The 25408-nt window shown below is 37.5% G+C and overlaps 1 protein-coding gene across 1 annotated transcript in view; it reads right to left on the reverse strand.

Annotated features, from left to right (window-relative positions):
* Positions 1-25408, reverse strand: part of Bank1 (B cell scaffold protein with ankyrin repeats 1) — a 359398-nt gene that overhangs the window by 277474 nt on the left and 56516 nt on the right. Inside the window, 1 exon segment of the mRNA XM_045143530.1 lies at positions 4900-5005. Within this exon segment, the coding sequence (XP_044999465.1) occupies positions 4900-5005 (106 nt within the window).

Raw genomic sequence — 25408 nt, forward strand, 5'->3', positions numbered from 1 at the left:
ATGTTTTCCTGTGAACCGAATACCAGCACAAAGGGGAAGGAGATGAACACAGAGAAAAATCAACTCCTACCAAATCAGAGAGCCAGAGCCTCAGAGGCCCCCAACACCTCAGCACTGAAGCAAACCAAAAATGAACCCAACATGGCTCAAGGAAATTTTGCGCAAGAGGGGGCAGAAAGAATGTCAGAGTCACATGTTGGGTCATGATTTGCAGAGACATTTATCATACCAATAACTGGGGGCTAACTCCACAATGCACGACCCATTTTCATTAACAAGGAAGGTCTAATGGAAGGGGGTAGATCACAGATGAGCCTAAATAATGGTACCAAACTGCCTGTATTTACTGAAAAGAAAACTAATAAATTAAATTAAAAAAAAAAAAAACCAGCATGGTACTGGCATAAAAACAGGAGTATATGCCAATGGAATAGACTTGAGGACAAAGGCTTTGGGTCAAGCAACTACAGCTACTTGATATTCGACAAAGGCCCAAACAATATAGGCAGGAAAAAAGACAGCATCTTCAATAAATGGTGATGGACAAACTGGATAACCACATGCAGGAAAATGAAACTTGATCCACAAATTTCACCATGCACTGCACTCAAATCCAAATGGCTCAAAGACCTCAACATAAGACCAGAAACTCTACTGCTACTGAAAGAAAATTTAGGAAGTACTTTCCATGATATAGGAATGGAAAAAGACTTCCTGAACAAAACCCCAGTAGCTCACAATCTTAAACAGTCACTCAACCAATGGGATCACATGAAGCTGAAGAGTTTCTATACAGACAAGCATACAATAAGCAAAGCCAATAGAGTACTCACAGAATGGGAGAAAATATTTGCAGGTTATCCAACTGACAGAGGCCAAATCTCTAGAATCTACAAAGAACTTAAAAATCTAAACAGTGAGAAGCCAAAAAACCCAATCACAGAATGGGGCAAAGAGCTGAACAGGCAGTTCACAGAGGAAGAAACACAAATGGCAAACACACACTTAAGAAAATGTTCATCATCCCTAATCATCAGAGAAATGCAAATTAAAACAACTATGAGATTCCACCTTACCCCAATAAGGATAGCAAACATCAAAATATCAAATGAAAATAAATTCTGGCATGAATGTGGAGAAGTAGGAACACTCTTCCACTGTTGGTGGGAATGTTGGATGGTACAACCACTTTGGAAAGCAATATGGAGACTCCTGAAAAAGCTGACTATAGAGTTACCAACAGACCCAGTTATTCCCTTACTGGGCATCTACCCTAAAATCTTCAAACCACAGGCCAGAGAGACTTGCTCAACTATGCTTGTAGTGGCTCAGTTTGTAATAGCTAAGAGCTGAAATCAACCCAGATGTCCATCACTAGAAGAATGGATAACTAAGATGTGGTATATCTACACAATGGAATTCTATACAGCAGTGAGAAAAAAATGATACAATGAAATTTGATGAAAAATGGTCGAACCTGGAACAGATCATTCTCAGTGAACTTACCCAATCACAGAAAAAAAAATCGCCACATAGTTTCACTCATCTACAGCACCTAACCTGAATCTACCCAAGATACCTTACATATCCAGCAAGCATCTCGTGGACTAGATACTAGGATGGATGGGGAGGGAGGGGAGAGCATGGAAGGGGTGGGAAACACAAATCTAGACCCAAACAGCAATGGTACCATAAAATTCTACTTCCTAAAAGGCAGACCAAATGGCTGAACCTTCACCAGGCCCTTAAAGGGAACACCTGAACCACAAGACACTGGAGAGGGTAGGATCAAGGCTACCCTTAATCTTCTACATCTTCCCTTCCTCCTTCTCCCTCCCTCTCTCTCTCTTCTCTCTAACTCTTGTATTATAGTTATATTTTTCCTCATTTTCTTAGTAGGCACTGACCTGTAACTCCCAGTACCAGCATGGGGCTATTATTCACAATGAGCTTTTTATTTTTAATTTTTTTTTTGGTCATTTTTATTTCTTTAAGAGTGACAGAAAGAGAGAAAGAGGCAGATAGAGAGAAAGAGAGAGAGAGAGAATGGGCATGCCAGGGCCTTCATCCACTGCAAATGAACTCCAGATGCATGCACCCCCTTTTGCATCCAGCTAATGTGGGTCCTGGGGAATCGAGCCTTGAACTGGGGTCCTTAGGCTTCACAGGCAAGCGCTTAACCACTAAGCCATCTCTATAGCCCCACAATGAGCTTTTGATCAGAGCGACCTACAAGGTTCTTAAAAGACAGACAGATTTCTGTCAGAGTACTTGATGACCCACCAAAGGTTAGTGGTAAGACCCTAATGCTGAAGACACCATATGCAGTTGACATGTAAAATGGAATGGCATGGCTGGAAGCTAGAAGAGAGTCAGTCTGCAGACAGTCAGCACATCTAGTGCCAGAAGGTGCTACATGGGTGACTGGTGGACAATGACCAATATCTGTCCAAGCAACTCATGGTCTAACCTTCTTAGCAGCAAATAAGCTGTTGTGATGCCCACACAAGTGCAATAGTGGCACAAGGCCATGGTGGGGAACCAACTGCTCTTGATTTGGCTAACTGATCCCCTCAGTGGTATGGGGCCCATAGCTGGAGCTGAGAAACAGGTCAGAATCATATTCAAACATAAGGCCACTCTCCAATATCAAGCTACCATCAATCATGTGCTACAAGAGGGCCTACACCTATTAAATTCTCGATATAAAAAGTAAGGGATTTGTCCTGGTGCTAACTTACTCTCCGTTGGAGAATCTGCTTCTCTTTTTCAGATAGATGTAGATCCTAAGGAGATAGCCACTCCATCATACCTCAAAAGTGCCCCAGCTGAAACTAAGAAAAATTGGCGAAACAAGCAAGGGTGCTGTTTTCCTGATGAACCAGATACTAGCATAAGGGGGAAGGAGAACAACACAGAGAAAAATCTACCCCTACCAAATCAGAGAGCCAGAGCCTCAGAGGCCCCCAACACCTCACTGAAGCAGGCCAAAATGAACCCAACATGTCTCAGGGAAATTTTGCGGAAGAGGGGGCAGAAAGAATGTCAGAGCCACATGTTGGGTCAGGATATGCACATACATTTATATTACCCATAACTTTGGGCTAATTCCACAGTTCACGACCCATATATCTCAACAAGGAGGGGCCAATGGTCAGGGGTAGGTCACGGATGAGCCTAATAATGGTACCAAACTGACTGTATTTCCTGAATAGAAAACTAATTAATAAAAAAAAATTAAAAAAAAAACATTTAAAATAATTAGAGACCTAAATCATCCCATATTCTCTTGCTCTAAACTCCTAATTTCATACACCTAAACACCTATAATGCTAAGGGATTTTAGTAAATCTGTGTCATATATTTATCTTCACACCTGTGCATGCACTCTCACTGCCCATAATCCCTTTGCCTTCTTTTTCCTCACTGGAACCTGAAGAGCTAAACCCAACCTCCTTTCTAAACCATGTCCAGAAAAATAATACATGTTATTGTCCAAAGTACCTATCACATTATGAGCTTCCATTATTGCATGCATTATCTTGTTTCCTCAATTATGTTTTAACTGAAGAAACATGTCATATTTCTTTTGATTCCTTATCATGCCTAATTTTGTAAACAGAATATGTATATATATATATATATATATATATATATCTTACAAAATAGCCACATATATAGTTAAACTTTATTCACAACTAGCATTTGTTCTTCCTACTAACAGGCCCTTATCGTTAGCCTGCTTCTCACATATTTAGATGTATCATGATAAATTCAGCTTTAGGATTCTTTTCTTTCTTTTTTAAAAATATATTTAATTAATTTATTTATTTGAGAGGGTGAGAAAGAGGCAGAAAGAGAAAAAGAGAGAGAAAGAGAATGGGCACACCAGGGCTTCCAACCACTGCAAATGAACTCCAGATGCATGTGCCTCCTTTTGCATCTGTCTTACATGGGTCCTGGAGAATTTAACTGGGTATCTTTAGCTTTACAGGCAAATGCCTTAACCACTAAGCCATCTCTCTAGCCCTAGGACTATTTTCTTAACACTGTTTTGAATCCTGAAAAGCTCCTGATAAAACTGCTTTGAATAGCGCAGATATTCTCCTGCCTTAATAACTCGACTTTTCATATTCTTCAGCTCATTGCCTGTCTTATTCACACCATTATGTCTTAGTGTTTCATACATGCTGGGCATAAAAATGAGTTATAAACATAATTTCAACAAATTATGGAGAAATAAAACTATTTCTAAAATATACTAAGCCTATGAATACACTAGGTATACAATTTTTCATTAGTTTCTATACATACTTTTCTTGAAACTTGAATATTTTATGCCCTAAAAATAGTATGTAGTCTGTATAGACAATTCTCATTCAGTAAAATCAAGAAAATATAATCATAGAAAATGCTAAGTCCAGGTGTATATCAAATGAGACGGTCAACTTATACATAGAAACATGCATATTATGCACATTCTTTTTAAATAGAGTATCACCACTGCTACATAGCCAACTGTTCAGCTAAGTATATAATAAAGCATCACTTAAGATAGCAACTAAATCCATAATAAATTACTTTCTGATGTTTGCATTAATGGATGTATCAAAATTTACTTAAGCACTGATCTTTGGAAGGTGAAGTTAGATGAATTTTGTGTGATTATGGACATTGATATGAGTACTAATGTTCATCAAAAATGAACTTATCCAAACACTTCCTTAGAATAAAATTAAGGAGGAATGATTGCAAATTTCAAGTTACTCTAGTTGTTAAAGCCCATGATTCTGAGTTACCAAATGGACCTTGAAATGTTTTTACTTTTACCAAGAACAGTTAGAGAAGAGTGTGATATGGAATATAATATAGTGAAGAATTAATGCTATGGGAAAATACCTTGGTTTTGACAGTAAACTTCAGTTTGGGGAGATCTGAATCCACAATATGGTAGCTCAAGTTTGAACATGGATGCAAGAACACCATCAAGTTCTTCAAGGTTATTCTGTTTTCAAATGAAAAGGAAAATTTTAGTTAACTCATTAGCTACATAGATATTATTAATACAGTAAGAAGTTACTGTCTAGAGTAAATATCTTTAGGAATATTATAATTTTTCAAAAACTAATTGAAAAATTAAAATTTTACCTAAATACAAAGTATTACAATAAGGCAAGTATTGCTATAAGAAATAAAGCCACTACTTTTGGATATGTACCCATAAACTTAATTATATAATTACAAATTTTGAAAGACCATTACTGATATAAAACATAGTGAATAGGAAAAAAATGAAGAAAAATAGGATTTTTAAATAAGGAGTTTGTATTCCTTCTCTCTACTTCTGCAAGTACAAGTCTGCCAATAGGCTTATGATTAGCTACAAACACCAGTCTCATGGTCTCCTCATTCCACTTTAGCAGGAGCTTCTGTTCGTCTGTCTCAAATAGGTACTTTTTACATGTCTTTCTCCTCTTCCAAATGAAACCCATTCTTTGAAAACTGCCTGTTTTCTGAGCCAATGAGCTTGCTTTTGTTGCTGAAACTCAACACAAAGTATAAAATTGTAAGAAGTTCCTCAATTTGATGTATATAATTTGGACTTGAGTCCTCTGAATCAGGCTGCAGCCTGAATAAAACCTGCTTCCCTGAACATTCCTGGTATTTTGCATTATCTTTCCTGCAACATTACAACTACTGCACTGACTTCTTTTTCAAAAATAAATTCTGATAAATGAGATAATAAAGTGATAAATTTGCTTCTTTAACTTAAGATGCATAAGTGGGAAGGCCCATTTCCATCTTATTGGATTAGTGAAGGAGGACATTCATCTTGGCCATTTTATCCCCTTCAGACACAGGGTGATGATGTAGCTTCTCTGTTGCCCTCTCTGTGCCCCTTGGGAGGAACCTCACAGTACCCAATGACATTACTGTTGCCAAGGCCAGAACACTTTAATTTTGAAAAATTTTTGTTACAAGGACATGTGAAGTATCTAATAGATTTATATTATAATTTGGGGAGTGGATGAAGGAAAGTTAAAACATGTGTTTCTCTACTTCACTAAAATGGGTAAAATGAAGAACAGATAGGCTCTAGTTTTATACATATAATACCATACCTAGAACCCTCACTAAAATGGATAGGGGAACACTGGGGAGGGAGGAAGGAAAATGGAGCTCCTCAAGGTGTTTCAGAAATACACCACATGGCAAGAGAAAAACAGAGAAATTAATACAGAAGAAACAAATAAAACAGTAGCTATAACTCTAGCATATCATTGATTAAATTAGATATAAATGGTCTGAATACACAAGGAAAAATCTAGAGACTGATATTGTAGATTAAAAGATATTAAAATACATGCTTACTTTAAGTAAGTCATTTCAAATAGAAAGGTAGAAAGGTTAAAGGAGAGAGACATATGTATATACATATATATTTCTAATATTCAAAAAGAATTGAGTATCTATATTAATATGATATGTGTAGGCTTCAGAGAAAACTATAGGATACTGAAATTATAGGATACTGAAAGGAAGATAATGATGAAAATATCAACCCATAAAGAAGACATAATAAACCAAAATTGCATGAATGCACCAAAAAAATAAAATCAAAGCTGATAAAACTGAAAGAAAAACTGTCAAATCCACTGTGCTATCTAGAGACCTTAATACTTATCATTTATCACTCGATAGAATAATGAGCATGCACAGACCACCCATCCTACAACAGAAAAATAAACACCTTTTTCAAAGGACCATGGGACTTATATCATACTTACAGCAAGTCAGACTGTATTGTGTGATATAAAACTAGTGCCAAATGATTTCAAATGATAAAATTATACACAATGCACTCCATCAGCTCATGTACTATACTAGAGATTTCATAACAGTGGGGGTAAAAAGGCCTAACTGAGGTCAGGGAAAGAGACTGAGTAAAGGAAAGGTGGAGGGAAGGCTAATCAAAATCTTAGAGGATATAAATAAGTCATATGGAAACCTATTTTTGGACAATGGAACCTACAGGAGCCATAGATTATTACTAGAAAATTTTCAGTGCCAGGCATGGGATATCTTCCAGGGAGTTGTTTCCCAGGGAGGTCCCTGATGCCCCTTAAACATTACAGACCATTGCCAAGGCCCTTGGTTTCTCAACAGGAGTAGATGATAAGTCCATATTGCTGAAGACTCCACATACTTGGGCTACAAAGTCACTGAGAAATTCTGCTGGAGCTGAGATGAAAACCTCCTCCATGTAGACCAGCTGACAGAAAGCTGGAAAAGCCACGCTGCATGCAGTTCAATGGGAGAGAGAGAAATCACCAGTGAAGATACCCAACAGTGGACACTGCAAGCCTTACATTTGGCCAGCCAGGCCAAATGAGCCAACAGGTGCAATAGTGACACATCTGTTATGGGGGAAACCAACCACCTTCTAATTTTACTGGAGGACCACCCAATGGGAGGGAATAAATCTCTGATACAGAAAACCTACAACAAAGGTAGTTAGTCATCAGCCCTAGCAGTGTAATGTCTTCTGATGCCTGGCTAAATGTATATACTATACTCACCAAACTACCCAGTAAGCACTTCTATTAATGTTCATACCCACATATTAATGCTATTCTCACTTTTGGCTAGAGAACCTTCTCTTTTATGATGGCAGTGACCTTGGAATGACTCAGAAGGCACTATGATGCAGAGGAGTGCTCAGCACTGAAATATCTTTATCACACCTTCCAAGGTTCAGGGTCCATTGCAGCAAAGGTGGTTGAAAGAATGTAAAAGCCAAAAGAAGGGTAGGACTCCTTATATCATGCTCCTCCAGACAAAATGGCCTGGATATCCATGACCTCACAGTGTCTGACACTACCTACACAAGATCATAATAATAGAAGGAGAAGATCATGACATCAAAATAAAAAAGAGACTGATTGTGATGGTGAGGGGATATGATGGAGAGTGGAGTATCAAAGGGGAAAGTGGAGGGAGGGAAGGAATCACCAAGGAATTTAAAATCATAGGGGTTTTTAATTAAAAAAAAATTTAAAATATACCAAAAATGAAGAAACTTGAAGGGAAATAAAAATCTATTCAACAACAACATATCAAAATCAAGAAAATTAAAAGTATAAAAACATTAGAGAGGAAAATGGCTGGATATGAAATATATACTATGTGAGGTAACCCAGACTCAAAAACAAACATGACAAATGTTACCTCTCATATGTGGAATCTAGCTTCAAATATATGTAAGTTGGAGTAAGAGTCAGAAGAGTCCAGGGAAGTTAGAAAGGGATAACTAGAGGAGAGAGAGGGAGGAAGGCTTAAGTAGAGGTAGAAGTAGACTGGGTAAGAAAGATTTAAGTGGTGCAAGGGTGGGGGATCTAAGGAAGGAAGATAAACCAAAACAAAAGATGTGTGAAAAGTCATATGGTAACCTACTTCCTACATAGCTACCTTAAAATATAATTATGGAAAATGAGTTTAAGTACTCTGCATGGGTGGATAATAGTGCCCCCAGAAGCCAGTGGGTTTTTGTAGGAAAACCCTAGTACAAAGTAGAATACCACCTAGTGAGTTGTTGGCCAGGGTGTCCCCTGAGTCTCTGAAAATAATATTAGTGCTGTCAATGCCACTGGTTTCCCTCCAGAACTAGATAGGAAGATCCTATTGCTGAGGACACTGTGAGCATCAGCTGCAGAACACCAAGAAGTCAAGCTGGAAATGAGCTGGAAGCCTCCTTCTTTATAGTAATTCTCCGATTTGGAAAGAGCTATGCAGGTTTCTGAGGGACAAATGTCATCAAGGCCTTACCCAGCATTGGACACAACTGACCAGCCAGGAAAGATGTGCCCATATATACAACAGGGGCCTAACTGTGATAGGCGAAATGAACTGCTCTCTGATTGGCCCAATCAATGGGAGGAAATTCATTCACAGTCCTGAAAACCTACTTGGAAGCTTATGACTTGAAAGATCATAGGAATAGAATAGGGTCCTGGACTTTGGGTCAAGTAACTACAGCTACTTGATATTTGACAAAGGCCCTAACATTGTAGGCTGGAAAAAAAGACAACATTTTCAAAAAATGGTGCTGGACAATTGGATAACCATGTGCAAGAAAATGAAACTGGATCTATGCATCTCACCATGCACAAAAATCAAGTCCAAATGGATCAAATAGCTCAATATAAGACTGGAAACTGACACTACTGAAAGAAAAAAATAGGAGGAACTTTTCATGATAGAGTAGTGGGAAAAGACTTCCTCACCAAAACCCCAGTAGCTCAGGAAATTAAACAACCACTCAACCACTGGGATCTCATGAAGCTGAAAAGTTTCTTCATAGAACACACAATAAGCAGAGCCAATAGATTTCACACAGAATGGGAGAAAAATTTTGCCAGCTATACAACATTAAAAAGCAAATGAAAACAAATGCTGGTGAGGAAGCAGAGAAACAGGAAGCTGCATTCAATATAAGATGATACAACAACTATGGAAAGCAATATGGAGACTCCTAAAAAATTTGACTATAGAGTTACCAACAGACCCAGTTATTCCCTTACTGGGTATTTACCCAAAAAGATCCATGCCTCAGTTCAGAGAGATTTGATCAACCATTTTTATAGCTGCTTAATTCATAATAGCTAAGAACTGGAATCAACCCAGATGTCCATTATTAGATGAGTGGATAACCAAGATGTGGTATATCCACACAATGGAATTCTACACAGTAATAAGGAAAAATGGCACTATGAAATTTAAAGAAAAATGGTCGGCCTTGGAACAGATCTTTCTCAGTGAACTCACCTAGTTCATAGAAAGACAATTGTCACATGTTCTCACTCATCTGTGGCCCCAATCTGAATCTCCCTGAGATGCTAACATACGTAATAGGAATCTCAAGGACAAGACAAGATACCCTACCTGGTATCGTGGAGTAAAAGAAATGCTGGAAAGAGTGTCATTGAGTTTGCAACACGGTCTTGTGTTTTGGAAATGGCCATGGGCAGTGTGAAGCAAGTTTGCTGGTTGCCTGTATAGAGACCCCATGGGGCCATGAGAATGAACCCTGGATTGCAGTGGAGACCCAGTGGAGATGCCGGGACCATGAGATGGCTGCCAAGGAGCTGCCTCCCTGATGAAGTTTTCCAGGACTGCACACTTTTTGGGAAATTTGTTGAGCATTCAGGAAGTGGAACTTCAATGGAAGGAAAGGGTCACTGGGAACATGCCTGGAGGTTTTACCGTCCCGCTCCACTGAGGATGCTCCTGCGACTATACCTTTTCTCCATGATGGACTGGACCGTCTCAAACTGTAAATGGAAATAAACCTGAATTTAAGCTGCTTCTCATCAGATGTAGATCCTAAGGAGAGAGCCACCCCATCATACTTCAAAAGGGCCCCTGCTGAAACTAAGAAAATTTGGCAAAACAAACATGGGTGCTGTTTTCCTGATGAACCAGATACCACCACAAGTGGGAAGGAGACCAACGCAGAGAAAAATCAACTCCTACAAAATCAGAGATCCAGAGACCCAGAGGCCCCCAACATCTCATCACTGAAGCAGTCCAAAAATGAATGAACATGGCTCGGGGAAATTATGTGGAAGAGGGGGAGGAAAGAATGTCAGAGTCACATGTTGGGTCATGATATTCAGAGACATTTATCTTACCCATAAATGTGGGCTTACTCCACAATGCATGATCCATATATCTCAACAGGGAGGGGCTAATGGGGAGGAGTTAGGTCACAGATGAGCCTAATAATGGTACCAAACTGACTGTATTTGTTGAATACAAAACTAATTAATAAATAAATTGAAGAAAATATTTTAATGCAAAAGAAAAAGAATGTGAGCCAGAATATGGTGAGAAGTGTTTCGTAACAGTGCCTTCCATACATGAAGTAGCCATTGCATTCATGTCCTCATAGCAACTATTATTTCCTGTACAGAAGTGAATGAAATCTGGTCCATCAACACTCTATCACACATCATGAAGGAAAGAATTAAAATTCATTTATTTATTTTTATTGACAACTTCCATAATTATAAACAATATCCCATGGTAATTTCCTCCATTCCCCCACTTTCCCCTTTGAAACTCCACTCTCCATCATATCCCCTCCCCCTCTCAATCAGTCTCTCTTTTATTTTTGATATTTTCTTCCTGTTATGATGGTCTTATATAGGTAGTGTCAGACACTGTGAGGTCATGGATATCCAGGCCATTTTGTGTCTGGAGGAGCACACTGTAAGGAGTTCTACCCTTCTTTTGACTCGTATACTCTGTCTGCCACCTCTTCCACAATGGACCTTGAGCCATGGAAGGTGTGATAGAGATATTTCAGTGCTGAGCACTCATCTGTGACTTCTTCTCAGCACCATGGTGCTTTCTGAGTCATCCCAAGGTCACTGCCATCTGCATAGAGAAGATTCTCTAGCCAAAAGTGAGAGTAGCATTAATATATGGGTATGAACATTAAGAGAAGTGCTTACCAGGAAGATTGGTGAGCATAGTATATACATTTAGCCAGACAGCAGCAGACGTTACACCCCTAGGGCTAATGACTACCCCTGTTGTAGGTTTTCAGTATCAGGGATGTATTCCCTCCCATGGAGTGGGCCTCCAGTCAAATTAGAGGGTGTTGGTCTCCCCCATAACAGATGTGCCACTATTGCACCCATTGGCTCTGGCCAAATATAAGGCTTGCAGTGTCTACTGCTGGGTATCTTTACTGGTGATTTGTCTCTCTCCCATTGAACTGCATGCAGTGTGGCTTTTTCCAGCTTTTTTGGTAGCTTGTCTACATAGGTGAAGTTTTAAGCTCAGCTCCAACAGGATTTCTTGTGACCTTGCAGCCCACATATATGTGGTCTTCACAATACAGTTTTACTATCTATTTCTGGTGGGAAACTAAGGGCCTTGGCAATGGTCTGTAATGATTTGAGGGCATCAGGGACCATCCGGATCAACAACTCACTAGAAGGTGTCCCATCCATGGCACTGAAAATTTTGTAGTAACAATCTATGGCTCCTGAGTTTTCCACTGTCCAAAAAAGTAGGTTTCCATATGACTTATTTATATCTTCTTTGATTTTGATTAGCCCTCCCTCCACCTTTCCTTTACTCAGTATCTTCCCCTGACCTCACTTAGGCCTTTTCTTCCCCATTAATCTGTTCTTCTACTTACATATATTGGAATTGAAATTTTAAAAAATGACATCAAAGTAGGAGAGGGACTAGAGGAAAAGAAGAAGGGTTTTAGTGGAGGGGCTGAGGGAGTGAAGACACGAGAAGGTAACAGGACTGTGATCAAAACACATGATATACAGGTATGAAAATTGTGGAAAATCAGTTCAAAAAAGAAGTTTTTTGAAAAATTTTCAAAACTGACAAGCTTCTTTAAAGACCAACAAAAAAAAAAAGAAAATACACATTGCAACTAGCATAAATTAAAGGATAATATCACAGAGATATCACAGTACAGCAAGGAAGGACTACAGACAAGTCTATGTTCATAATTTTAAACAACTCACATGAAGTGGACTCAGAAATTTTGCATTTATATTTAAAATGCCACATTGAAGGTTTGCATTTGACTAGATTTCCATAATTAGTTTACAGTATTCTAATTCAAGAATTTTACAAGAAGTTATTTTTTTAATTTAATTTATTAGTTTTGGACTCAGTTTTTGAAAAAAATCAAGTTAATACACAGTTCTCCTTAATGTCTTATAAATACAAGTGAATCTAAACTCTAAAAATAAAAACTTAAATAAGTACAAACACCTCTTGAATACATATATCGAATAATGCTGAAATCTTTGAGATATCTAGATATTTGCATAGTAGCCATCTTTCAAGGTGAAGTTGCTATTCTTTTACATGAGCAATAAGAATGGTTTGGGCATAGAGATTTTATTTATTTATTTATTGAGACAGATTATTCATCTATAGCCCAGGCTGTACTAAACTTGCTATGTAAATCAGGCTGCCTTGTATTCATAATAATTTGCTTGCCTGAGCCTCTGAGTGCTGGGGGTATAGTTGTAAGCCATTACATTTGGCTTAGAGACTGTATCTAAAATTAGGACACTATCATATAGGGTAAATAACTTTGGAAATCTGATCATGGGAATGGCATGAAAGGGTACATGTTGCAGGTATATGATAAGCAAATGTAATGAATAAACTCCAAAATGTTTGAGTAGTGTAATACCTACCATATGTTGAGAATTTTCTATTCTTTGTTTTTCTTTCTTGCTAGAATTTTCAACATTGCTTATCTTTTGCTAAACTTTAAGCAATTTATCTCCAATTTCTAGATTTCATCTTAATGTCCACTTTTATAGATATGACAATCAGTATAGAAAAACTTCATGTATACCCAGCCAATATTGGAGAGTTAAAAATTTATAGAAAGATGACTTTGACTTTTGTTTCCCTCCTCTAGACACTCTACATTTAATGCTACACTCTGATCTGGGGACAAGAGTAAAATATGAAATGGTATTTTAGTAAGGAAAAACATAAATCTCTGTCCTGTAATTTCACAATGAACGCTACAGATACAAACAACATACTCATGGTAACCAAAAAGTTAGAGGAAATTGGGCTGATGGAGAGAGATCATGGAAAAGCAAAAGCTCCAAAGAGGTCTCCTTTCATCTCTTATCTACAACTCACATATGGCCAAATCTAGCTGCATGCATGATTAAGTGTTGGAATACATTGTTTTCAGCTTCAATAGTAGAGGTAGGAAAACAAAATGGGTTTTAAGCATGATCTAAAAGAAACCTATAAGACAAGTCATAAAATATTATCACAGAGTGTGATAATTACAAATAAATAATAAAATAAAGAGTTACAATAAAACCCTTGGTTATCCATGGAAAATAATCTCTGTTGAATGGCCAGAAGAGGATGGTACAATGTTCATAAAGGCAGGCAAAACCATTTTATATGTGAGCATTTTAGTTTTCACCTTCAGTTTGGGTTCTCTTTTAACAATTTTTGTGCTTGTTCATATTCCTTGAGTAAAATAAAGTCACCTACTACTATGTTCCACTGTTAATAAAGTATGCCAGGAAAGTGAGCCAAGATAATCATTTAAAGTGGAATCTGATGATAGTTTATATAATATATCTTAACATTTCTTACAGCAGCTTATAGAGAAAAGGGCAGGTAAGTGAACATATCATACATTTTCTAGATTAGGCAAAGTCTCCTCTCTGTCCTTCACCAAGCTAACAAGTTAATTTAAAATAACTATTTAAGTGAATGCATATAGGATCAACGTCATATATTTTCTTTTGTCAATTTATTTTTTCTAAGTATTGAATGAATCATTTTTAGAATTGTGACCAGAATTGCAGAAATAAACATAATATAAAATTCAAAACAATTCAAGATTTATTTCAAATTATTTTACATGTGTTGTTGATTTGAGATTTATGCAGTTATAGTTTCATTAATGACTTCAAAATAATATAACATGAAGAAAATGTTTTGATATTCATAAAGGCTGTGTTTAAATTCTTACCTCAGGGCTCATTCACTATGGACTTCAGTAATATTATCAGACAGAGTTATTTAAGAGTAGAAATGAAGTATTTAGTAAGTAGGAATTCACTTATTTCTACATTATGGGTTTTTTATTAATTTTAATTTTATTTTAAAATTTTATTTATTTAAGAGAGTCAGGCAGGGAGAGAGAGACAGAGAATGGATGTGCCAGGGCCTCCAGACTTTGCAAATGAACTCCAGATGCATGTGCCACCTTGTGCATCTGGCTTACATGGGTCCTGGAGAATTGAATCAGAGATTTTTGGCTTTCCAGCCTTATATTGTGGGTTTTAAACTTTCAACTATAACAACTTATGAAAAGGGATCAACTTTCTCAGTAGGAAGTACACATATTGATCAATGAGGAAACTTGGCTTCTCACAGTAGGTTGTACTGACTGAACAAATAAGTTAGTCTTTTACTTACTTCTAAATTTTTAAACTATGTAACACATGGCTTTTAATCTATTTAGAGTTTAAGTTGAGCTTTGGCAATATGGAGATCCAAAGCAGCAGTGGCTTAAACAAGAGCGAAGTCTGTTTCTCTTTAATCCAGAAACCATCAGTCAGCTATTCCAAGGCTGAGATGGTGGCTCATTGGGCTTGGAGATTCAGGCTGTTTCCAGCTGATTTAACTGTTCTATGTCATTTTTAGAGTAAAAGATGGTGCCTCTATCCCTCTCATATTGGCATTCCAGTCAGAGAAAAGATCAGTGTGTGGTACAGCATGACTCTGCCTGCTATTGGTGGACATGGTTCTATATTTGCATATTGTCTGCATGCACCATGCATGTCACTGGGTCTTGCTTAGATGAATTGTTACAACCAGTTGCAAAGGAGGAAATGCCACATTTACCTGGTTGGCTATATTCCTAGATGAAGCTGTGTTATCTTGTAAGGTAAGGAAATGTAAAACAGGGGGCCAATGGGCGGTTTTGCCTTCTTACCAATCATGGGAGACATATAAACATCATGACTTATGCAAAAGAAATGCAATATGATAACTTTAAATATAATGCTGTCATGGAATATTGATGGAAGCATGATTGTGCTGGTATTTCCACATAAATCCCTCCTTATTACATTGTTAAGTCATAACATTAATAACTGAAAGCTTAGAATTGATTAAAATTGAACAAATTCATTAATTAAGGTATTTACTAATAAGCATTAACTAAAGCACATAGGCTTTGACTTTTTTCACCTTTACCTCCTATAGCAATAACTTATGACAATTTATTGCTAAGTATATAGGAAACAAGACAAGATTTTAAACAAATATAGCACTAACATACTCAAAGAAATGTCTTTCAGAAGTGTTTGAGTAAAAGATGTCATAATCTCCTAAATAATTTTGGAATTATTCTTTTTATCTGTTTTGAGAGCTAGTTTCCCAAATGTGTAACAGAATTAGTCTTATCATTTCAGTTCAATAAATTCTTTCCTGGGGTTGTTCCCTTTGTGGTTAATTTCTGCTTCAGTCACTGGCAGTAGTGGTTCCTCCAGGGTCAGCTAAACTTCCTCCAAAAATGTTTGTGTGTTGGGAGCTGCTGAAACAAAGGGCACTGCACTGTGGGTTGTTTGAGACTTGAAGAGAAACTTAATGTAGAAAAATTTTCCAGACTGTCATCCATTCACCAAAAAATATTTCTTAAGCAGCCATGCACATAACAGTTTCTTTGGTTGTGGAGATATAAAACCAAGTAGATAATTCTGCTATTTCTGGCCTTGAATCTAATGATAGATATTAATTTGAGAAATATAATATACATATATAAATGTCAAATTATAATGTAATTAGTGTTATGAAGACATACCTAGGAAGATCAAGGATTACTTGACTGAAAAAGAGACACTAGATTGAAAGATAAATTGGATAAACTAGAGGGTGAATAAGAATGAATGAGGGGGAAAGGAAGACTACAAAAGTGCTTCAGTTAAAAGACATATACAAATGCCTGGTGGCATACTACAAGGCATAGTGTAAGAAATAAAAACCCATTATACTTCATATACAGAGGAGGAAGGAGAGGAGTGGGGTTCAACTCCCGAGAGTCAGTCTCTGCAAGGCTGTAGGTTCAGGTCAAAGAGTCTTAAAGGAAAAAATATATCTGTTCAATATTTGAATTCACTTGAGGTGTTGGAGCATGAGAATTATACTCTGAGATTTTTCTTTATAACAAAATCTCTTAGACTATGGATTTGATTTAGTAGGAAGTATGCAATAACTAAAGGTGGTAGAAAACTAGGCTATTATAGTGCTTAGGCACTAGATGGAAGCTGCAAGCTTAAGTGTTAGATGGACTGAGACATGAAGAGATTTATGCAATACTTAGCCATTTAAATCAATATAGATTGTGGGGGGGTGAATTCGGAGGGTGAGGTTAATCATAGGCAGACAAGCATAGGGAATAGTTCCGCAACTTGGGACAATACTTGGTTTGAACAATAAACACATCCTTGTTCCACCCAATACATCTAGCATCATGTTGGGAATCTGAGACCTCACAAATTGTACTGAAGTGAATTTGTACTCTGTGTCACTGAGCTGGTTTGAAACAATGATCTCGTTTTCTCCTTCCATTAGTGACCATTATTCCTTAACAGTCGGTCTATTCTAATACGTTCTCAGACTGATCATAGATCAAAACAGCAGGAGGATCCAGCCCAGACATGTGTGTGTGCGTGTGTGTGTGAAGTAAGAGTCTTGTAAGTGAAACTCTTAGGGTTTAGGGAGAAACTCCTACTTATCACCTTTTGCCCATATATAACAAGTGCATCACAGGAAGAAATATGGCCAGTAGAGGAAACATTATATAATCTTTTTGTACAGTAGATTCTTCCAAATTGAAATATTTCCTCCAAAAAAGAAAGGAGGCTCTAGGGATTCAAAAGTCAAGATTGGGAGACATGAAATGTAAAAGGGTCACAGGACCACTCCTCAAGGTTATATGAATAATTAAGGGCAGACTTTGATGGATGTTAATTAGTTATTGAAACAATCCTTCCTTGGGGATGAAGAAGGAAGGTCAGAATACTTAGGAAGTCAAAAAGTCTGGGACAAAGGTGAACTAGGTACCAGCACAAGGGTGAAGGAATACTCAACACAGAGAATTCTCAATACAGAGAATACTCAACTCTTACCAAACCAGATATCCAGAGACACAGAGGCTCCCAAGACCTCATCACTGAAGCAGACCTAAAATGAACCCAATATGGCTCAGGGAAATTTGTGAAAGAGGGGCAGAAAGAACATTAGAGCCACACGTTGGGCCATTATACACAGAGACATTGCCTCCTACCCATTGATGGCTACCACCACAATGAACAACCCATATTCCCCAAGGAGGAGGTTTCCTGTGGAGGGGGGAGAATAGGGAAGAGACTAATGATGGTACCAATATGACTGTATACACTGTGTACATAACTAATAATATGAACAAAAGGTTACAAGACCCCTTCCTAAGGCTATATAAAGGAAAAACAACTGCTTGGGGATGTGACGCTCTGACTGAGCTGCCTACAGTTTATGTAGTGCTCCAGGCAGCTGCAGTGTGTCATCACCTATACTGGGAAAGGCTTTTTGGTAATGCATCTGCCTTTGATTTGAAGTAGCTATGGGGAGGTTGTTGTCCAGGATGGGATGAGACTTCTTCCTGGTGTGGCTGCATTGGTGTTTTCATGAAGGGAAATAAGCCCCTATCCCCAGGCTGAGGGAAGAGCATCTGCCAGGGTCATCCTAAAATATGGAGCTCTACCTAAACAGCCATGGGGAGGCCATTGTCCAGGATGTGAGAAAACTTCTTGGGAGTGCAGCTACTTTGGTGTCTTTCTTGCTCCTCTAAGAAACCCCTCAGTCTGCTCTGTAAGTAAACCATTAAATGCACTGGTGCACCAAATGTGCTTATATGACCCCTGGAAAAAAGGTTTCTGTGATGAATCAAATCCTTTCAATCAGAACAGAAAACACCCAAACTACTATTCTTCCAATGGGTCTATCCATCCCCCATGAAAGATGATGGCTGACTTCTGAAAGGAAATTTCTTAGAAGTTAAATTTTCCTTTTCAAAGATTTCTTTTACACATTTCCTAAGTAATTTGTGTTACTATATGAAGACATGTCATTAATTATAAAATTAGGGTGTTCAATTACATATCAACTTTATTTCTTTTTTATAATTGGCTCTGTAACTACTATTTTTCAGAGGCCTTTAGGATTGCATGGCGATTCTAGAAAATTCGAAAAGATGTATTTTTGCCCCTAAGGAATTTATAATCTTACCATTCATAATGAACTATTGATGATATGAGATTTCATTTTGTGAGAAACAGAATTACTTTCTTCAATTATCTTATGATTCATGGTTTTGACAATACATTTTAACTGTATTTGGCATGCATTTTATTTTTGTAGGTTGCTTCTAAATGTTTCTTATGATTAAAAATCTAATCCATGTGGAGAACTGCTTCAGAAATAAACCCAGTCTTCTCTTGAATAGGAATGGCTACAGGTGACATTCATATTGGTACATGTTATACCTTGGCAAGACCAGTGAAAGCCCACCTCAGGAAATGGGAGAAGAAGCTATGTAAGAAATAAGAAAATGGCACACAGGAATGGAGGGAGCATATCTTTCCAATGAGTAAGCAGCAGCTATGAATTAAGAAGTCTTTAATAAGATATTCTAAACAGATAAAAGCTATGGTGCAAATAACTGCAAGTGGACTGTGGTACATTGATTCAGGTGTCCTCCATAAACTTATGTGTTCTGAATGTTTGATCCTCAGCTGATGACAATTTGGGAATTGGAGCTTTGTTGGACGACTTGTGTTGTGTGGGGGGCAGGCTCATGGTGTTATAGCCAGCTTCTGCTTGCCAGGATTTGGTATATTGTCCTGCTGCTGTTGTTTACCTGAAGTTGTTCAGGAGACGATATCCAGTCTCTGCCCAAACCACCTTTCCCCTGCCATCACAGAGCTTCTCCTGGAGACTATAAGCCAACATATACAACTTTCCTCCCATCAGCTGCTTTGGTTGGGTGCTTTGTGCTAGCAACAACATGGACTGAGTTGGCTCATGAGATAAAACCTATGGAGAACTGGTAGTATGGTTGTGTTAATGGCTAAATAACTGCTCAGATTATTTGTTTTCTCCCATACTGCCTCGTCATAGGCTTTTTAACAAAAGGCTAAGAAGTAATCTCCTGTTTGGTTCATGATTTGTAACTTAGGTGGGTATAAATATTCCATCATTGACCAACCCTTATCTGTTATTACAGATGCATACATATAACAACATAAATGCCACTCATTTTATTAGTGAAATACAAGCTTCAACAAATATGTCTCAGTCTACTGATCTATCCTTGTGAGGAGCGACACATAAAAAATAGTGAATCTTAATCCAGGTATGGTGGGGTATAATTTGGTACACAGCACTTGGGAGATTGAGGTAGGATGATCACTGCGAGACTGAGGCCAGTCTGGGGTTACAGAGTAATTTTAAGATCAGCCTGGGCTCAGAAAGAGTGAGACTCTGTTTGGAAAACAAAACAAAACAGGGACTGGAGAGAGGGGTCAGTGGTTAAAAATGCTTGCTTGCATAGCCTAACAGCTTGATTCTTAGTAACCACATTGCATAAATTGGTGTGCATCTGGAGTTCATTTATAGTGGCAAGAAGCCAGCACACTGATACTTACTCTCTGGGTGTGTCTTTTTCTCTGTCTCAAATAGATAAAAATATCAGAAAACCTGACATATTGGGGCTGTAGGGATGGCTTACTAGTTAAGGCACTAACCTGCATAGCCAAAGGACCCAGGTTCAATTCCCTAGGATGCAAGGTAAGCCAGACACACAAGGTGACACATGTTTCTAGAGTTCGTTTTCAGCAGCTGAAGGCCTTGATGTGCCTGTTCTCTTCCTTCCCCCCTCTGTGAATCTCTCTCTCTCTCTCAAATAAATTTAAAAAAAAAAATTAAAAATAACCCGACAAATGAAAACAAAACAAAAAGGTGAATCCAGAAATTCAAATTGCATTTCTTCTGATTCTGCTTTCTATTTCTTTCTCAGAAACATGAATCACGTATTAAATTGGTGGAATGCACATGAAACTCATTACTTCTGTCTTCTGTAGAGGAAAAGTAGGAAAGAAGTGAAAATAAAAGTGGAAAATAAAATAGCAGAGGTGTTGCCACCAAAACAGTATGATGTTTGCATAAAAACAGACACATATCCATTAGGGCAGAAGTGAAATCACAGAAATAAACACATACACACAGGCAACTTCATGTAGATAAAGGTACCCAGAGCATCCACTGGAGGATAGCCTCTTCAATAAGTGATGTTGGATATAAAGACATAGAAAATTGACGTGAAACTCCTTGTCTTTACCATATGTAAAATCAACTTATGCTGGAGAGATGACTTAACAGTTAAGTGCTCTTACGGAGTAAGCCTGAAGGCCTGAGGGACCTGATACCACCACAGTTCAAATCTCCGCATCTCATGTAAATAGCTGGGTATAGCCACATGTGCCTGCATCCATAATCCCACAGGGGAGCAGCGACTCCAAAGTTGTCAGAACTTCTCAAGCTCGATTCATTAAAGAGTCTCCTGCTCAAAACAAGACTAGATGGAAAAGCAATGCAGCAGGACACCTGAAGTTCTGCTCTGGCCTCCTTAGTGATTTTAACCAGCCTACCCCTACCTGCAGGCAAAAATATGTGGTACATGTACCACACCACACACATGTACCAAGCCAAAAAACACACACACGAAAAAAAATCATTCAAATAGTATAAAATATATTAAATTATTAAGATGAAACTTGGATAAATGCTTTAAGACATTTTTGTAGGCAGTGAAATGTTTTTATTTTTATTGTTTTTGGACAAGATACCAAAAGCAAAAGAAGACAAGTGGTATTTCATCAAGCTTGGAAGCTTCTCCATAGCAGAAAAGACAATCAACAGAGCAATGAGAACATCCAGGTAGGAGACAGTAATTGCAAACTATTTATCTAAGGACTAATACTCATACTATATAACAAATTAAAAAGAATCCAGTAACAGAAATAATCCAACTAAAACTGGGTAAAGGATTTGGTGGATATTTCTTTTGATTTTTCAGTTTTCCAAATTTTATTTATTAATTTGTGGGGGTGGGGGAGAGACAGAAAGTGAATGGGTGTACAAGGGCACCTAGCTACTGCAAAGGACCTCCAGATGCATGTGCCGCTTTGTGCATCTGGCTTATGTGGGTACTGGGGAATCGAGCCTGGGTCCTTAGGCTTTATGGGTAAGTGCCTTAAACACTGAACCATGTCTGATTAGATATTTCTTAAAATAAGATATTCAATAGTCAACAAATATACCGCAATGAAATATCTCACTATATCTAGAATAGTTATTTTAAAGTGAAAAATGTTACACGTACTACTGAGGATATGGAGAAAGTTGACCTTGTACTCATTATGGATGGGAATGAAGCTTAGTAGAGGCATTTTAGGAAAAACATATTTAGGAAAAACATATTTTGGCAAAACATATGAAGATTGCTCAAGACACAGAATGTAGAGGCACCATATGTGATCCATCAACTCCACTAGTGGGTCCATGTCCAAAGGAAGCAGAGTCATTACATCGAATAGATCACTACAGTCCCCTGTTTACTGTAGAGTACTCATAGTGGTCAAAATCATCAAACCAGTTGCCTATTTAAAGATGAGTGGATAAGGAAAATATGGTGAATGGGGATCAGAACTATATAATTCTCTTATTTGCAGCAACATGGATTAAACTAGAGGATATTGTGCTAATTGAAATAAACTGGGCTCAGAAAGACAAATACCACGTTGTTTTTCTTTCATAGAAGCTAGAAAAAAGTCAATCTGGATTACAATAGTGAGTATTAGGGGCTGGAAAGTATGAAGAGTAGATGGGATAGAAACAGGTTATTTAATGGGCACCAAAGCACAGATCAAAGAAAAAAGGTCTAGTGTTCCACCATAACCAAAATAATCTCACATACTTTGTGAGAGACTTGAAGGGAGGGTATTGAAGTCTATATACATAAAGAAATGATAATTAGATAGAAATGCTAATTACCCTGATTTTATCAGCATACTCTTTATACCTAATATTAGAATATTATATTATAGTCAATAAATACATAAAGTTATTGAACTTTAATTTTAAAAATGACATGCAGAAAGCATATTTACAAGTTAGTCCTCCTGAGAGAAGCATGGCTATTATTCCCAATTTAAATGTTTTTTTTTCTTTTTTCTTTTTAAATTATTTATTTATTTATTTGAGAGTGACAGACACAGAGAGAAAGACAGATAGAGGGAGAGAGAGAGAATGGGCACGCCAGGGCTTCCAGCCTCTGCAAACGAACTCCAGATGCGTGCGCCCCCTTGTGCATCTGGCTAACCTGGGACCTGGGGAACAGAGCCTCAAACTGGGGTCCTTAGGCTTCACAGGCAAGTGCTTAACCTCTAAGCCATCTCTCCAGCCCCTGTTTTTGTTTCTTAACATAAATTTTAGGAGATATTTGAGTTATAAAGGAACATATAACAAGTGAGTTAGATTATTCATTGTAAACCTTAAAAATTTCCTTTGCCACCAAAAAACTGAGCTTCCATGAATGAAGTGATTACCATTTCAATTAGAGAATCTAACTCCTATTCCTCAAAAGAGTAAAGAAAAAGGTAAGATGTGACCTTTAAAAGAGAGGTAAGATCGCAGGCATTTATTTTATTATTGTGTGTGGGTGTGTGTGTGTACATGCCATGGTCCATGTGTAGAGGTCAGAGGAAAAATTCAGGGTGTCAGTCCACTCCTTCCACCTTATTCTGAGACATGACATGGTCTCTCTTGTGTTTGTTTGCCTACCGCTGTGTAGGCCACACCAGCTGAGGAGAAGAGCAATCCTCACAGGCTATGTGCCAATGGTCTACTTCTTCCATTGGCCTCACCTCCTGAGTCACTCACCAGCTTCCAGACTTGCCATCTGCTGGTAGTTGAGCTTAGACCACAAAGTCTCTGGGGGATGCTTTAGATCAAAATTATAATAATTTCCACTGGATTAAATATTTTCAGTCAGTAGATTGCAGGTGATGCAAATAACTGTATTATTTAATAAAAATATGAAATATGTCTAACATAAAGAAAATAATATTGAAATAACATGAAAAATAATATTTCAATACATATGAAATAAAATATACAGTGGGATAAAGCTATGTAACATAAATATATCTTTTTATTCATAAATAAGGTTAAGAAGAGTCATTTGGTAGTTTCAAAAATTCTTTTAATAAATAGCTGCTAGTATTTTGATAATAATTGCAACATTCTTCTAACATTTTGGCCTAACTTTGCTTTCATATTGTATCTAGTGATTTCTTTACTCAGTTAACTGTATTGTTGCCCCATGATACTTGTGCAACTACAATGCAGGTCTCAAAGGTTTTAATGATCTCAGTTAAACAGGAGTTGCTAGTATTTCTAATAGCCAAACTGGAATCTTAATTTTCATCCCAAAATTAGCTTCTGTTTTTTATTGATATATCTTATATTTCATATTTTAAGTGATGCTCTGGAAATTTAAACTTTATAAGGCTATTTATTGCAATGCAGTATTTATCTGAAATTTTTTTAAAAAATGAAATGATTTAAGAAGCAATTAGAGAGCCTCAGAGGCCCCCAACATCTCATCACTGAAGCAGACCAAAAGTGGACCCAACATGGCTCAGGGAAATTTTGTGGAAGAGGGGGTGGAAAGAATGTCAGAGCCACATGTTGGGTCATCATATACAGAGACATTTATCCTACCCATAACTGTGGGCTAACTTCACAATGCCTGATCCATATACCTCAACAAGGACGGGCCAATGGGGAGGGGCTAGGTCATGGATGAGACTAATAATGGTACCAAACTGCCTGTATTTGCTGAATAAAAAACTATTTGGTTAGGTAAAGTGTTTTGAAACCTAGCAGACACACTTTAAAATAAAATCACATGAGTTTCCTAAAATTCACAGAATGGCCAGCTTAATATATACTCAATAGCTTTTAAATGATAATATAATGTCCCTTATTAAAAATTCTGGAATATTACAAAATAAGGCTCACAGATTTATCATTATTAATTTTTTCCTCAAATTCTCATGAGATCCACATTATTACATATCCAATAACTTTTAAATGCCAAAAAACAAACCTTTTTAGTAATTTTAAGATTACTAAAATCACATCTGCCATTAAAATTTCCTGGAAATCTCATGGCAGTTTTTAGTATGCCATTTCAGCAAGTAGGTTGGCTATTGAAAAATTCCCATTTGTTATTGCACACACTTACAAATTCACATTAACTATTGAGAATAAAATTATAATGCATGCTGGGTTTTGAAAAGAGGAGTTTGGTGGACAATTTGCAAAATATCCAAATGTCCCAATTTAGTGGCAGGAATATGATAGCAACAGTTAATGCAATGCTCTATACTGAAATGTAAAATCCTGGTTTTTAACCCAATAGATCCCCAAACCACGGAAATGCCTCTCCAGCAAATGTGGTGGAGTCTGCCGTGTGCTATGCTATCATCTCAGGGGGTATGTGTGTGTATATATATATATAATATTTAGAAGTCGCCAGTCATATGCTGACTAAGACTCTAGAGAAAGGAACTGATGTGTCCCCAGGTTCTTTTTCCTAATCTCCCATGGAATGGCTTCAGCTGGCCCAAGACCCCAGTGTGTTTACTTTTAATTCCCCAAAGTACCAGGCTCTGATGACACAACAAAACTCCTAGACTTACCT

The sequence above is a fragment of the Jaculus jaculus genome, chromosome 2 (genome assembly GCF_020740685.1).
Source record: "Jaculus jaculus isolate mJacJac1 chromosome 2, mJacJac1.mat.Y.cur, whole genome shotgun sequence".
Classification (NCBI taxonomy): Eukaryota; Metazoa; Chordata; class Mammalia; order Rodentia; family Dipodidae; genus Jaculus; species Jaculus jaculus.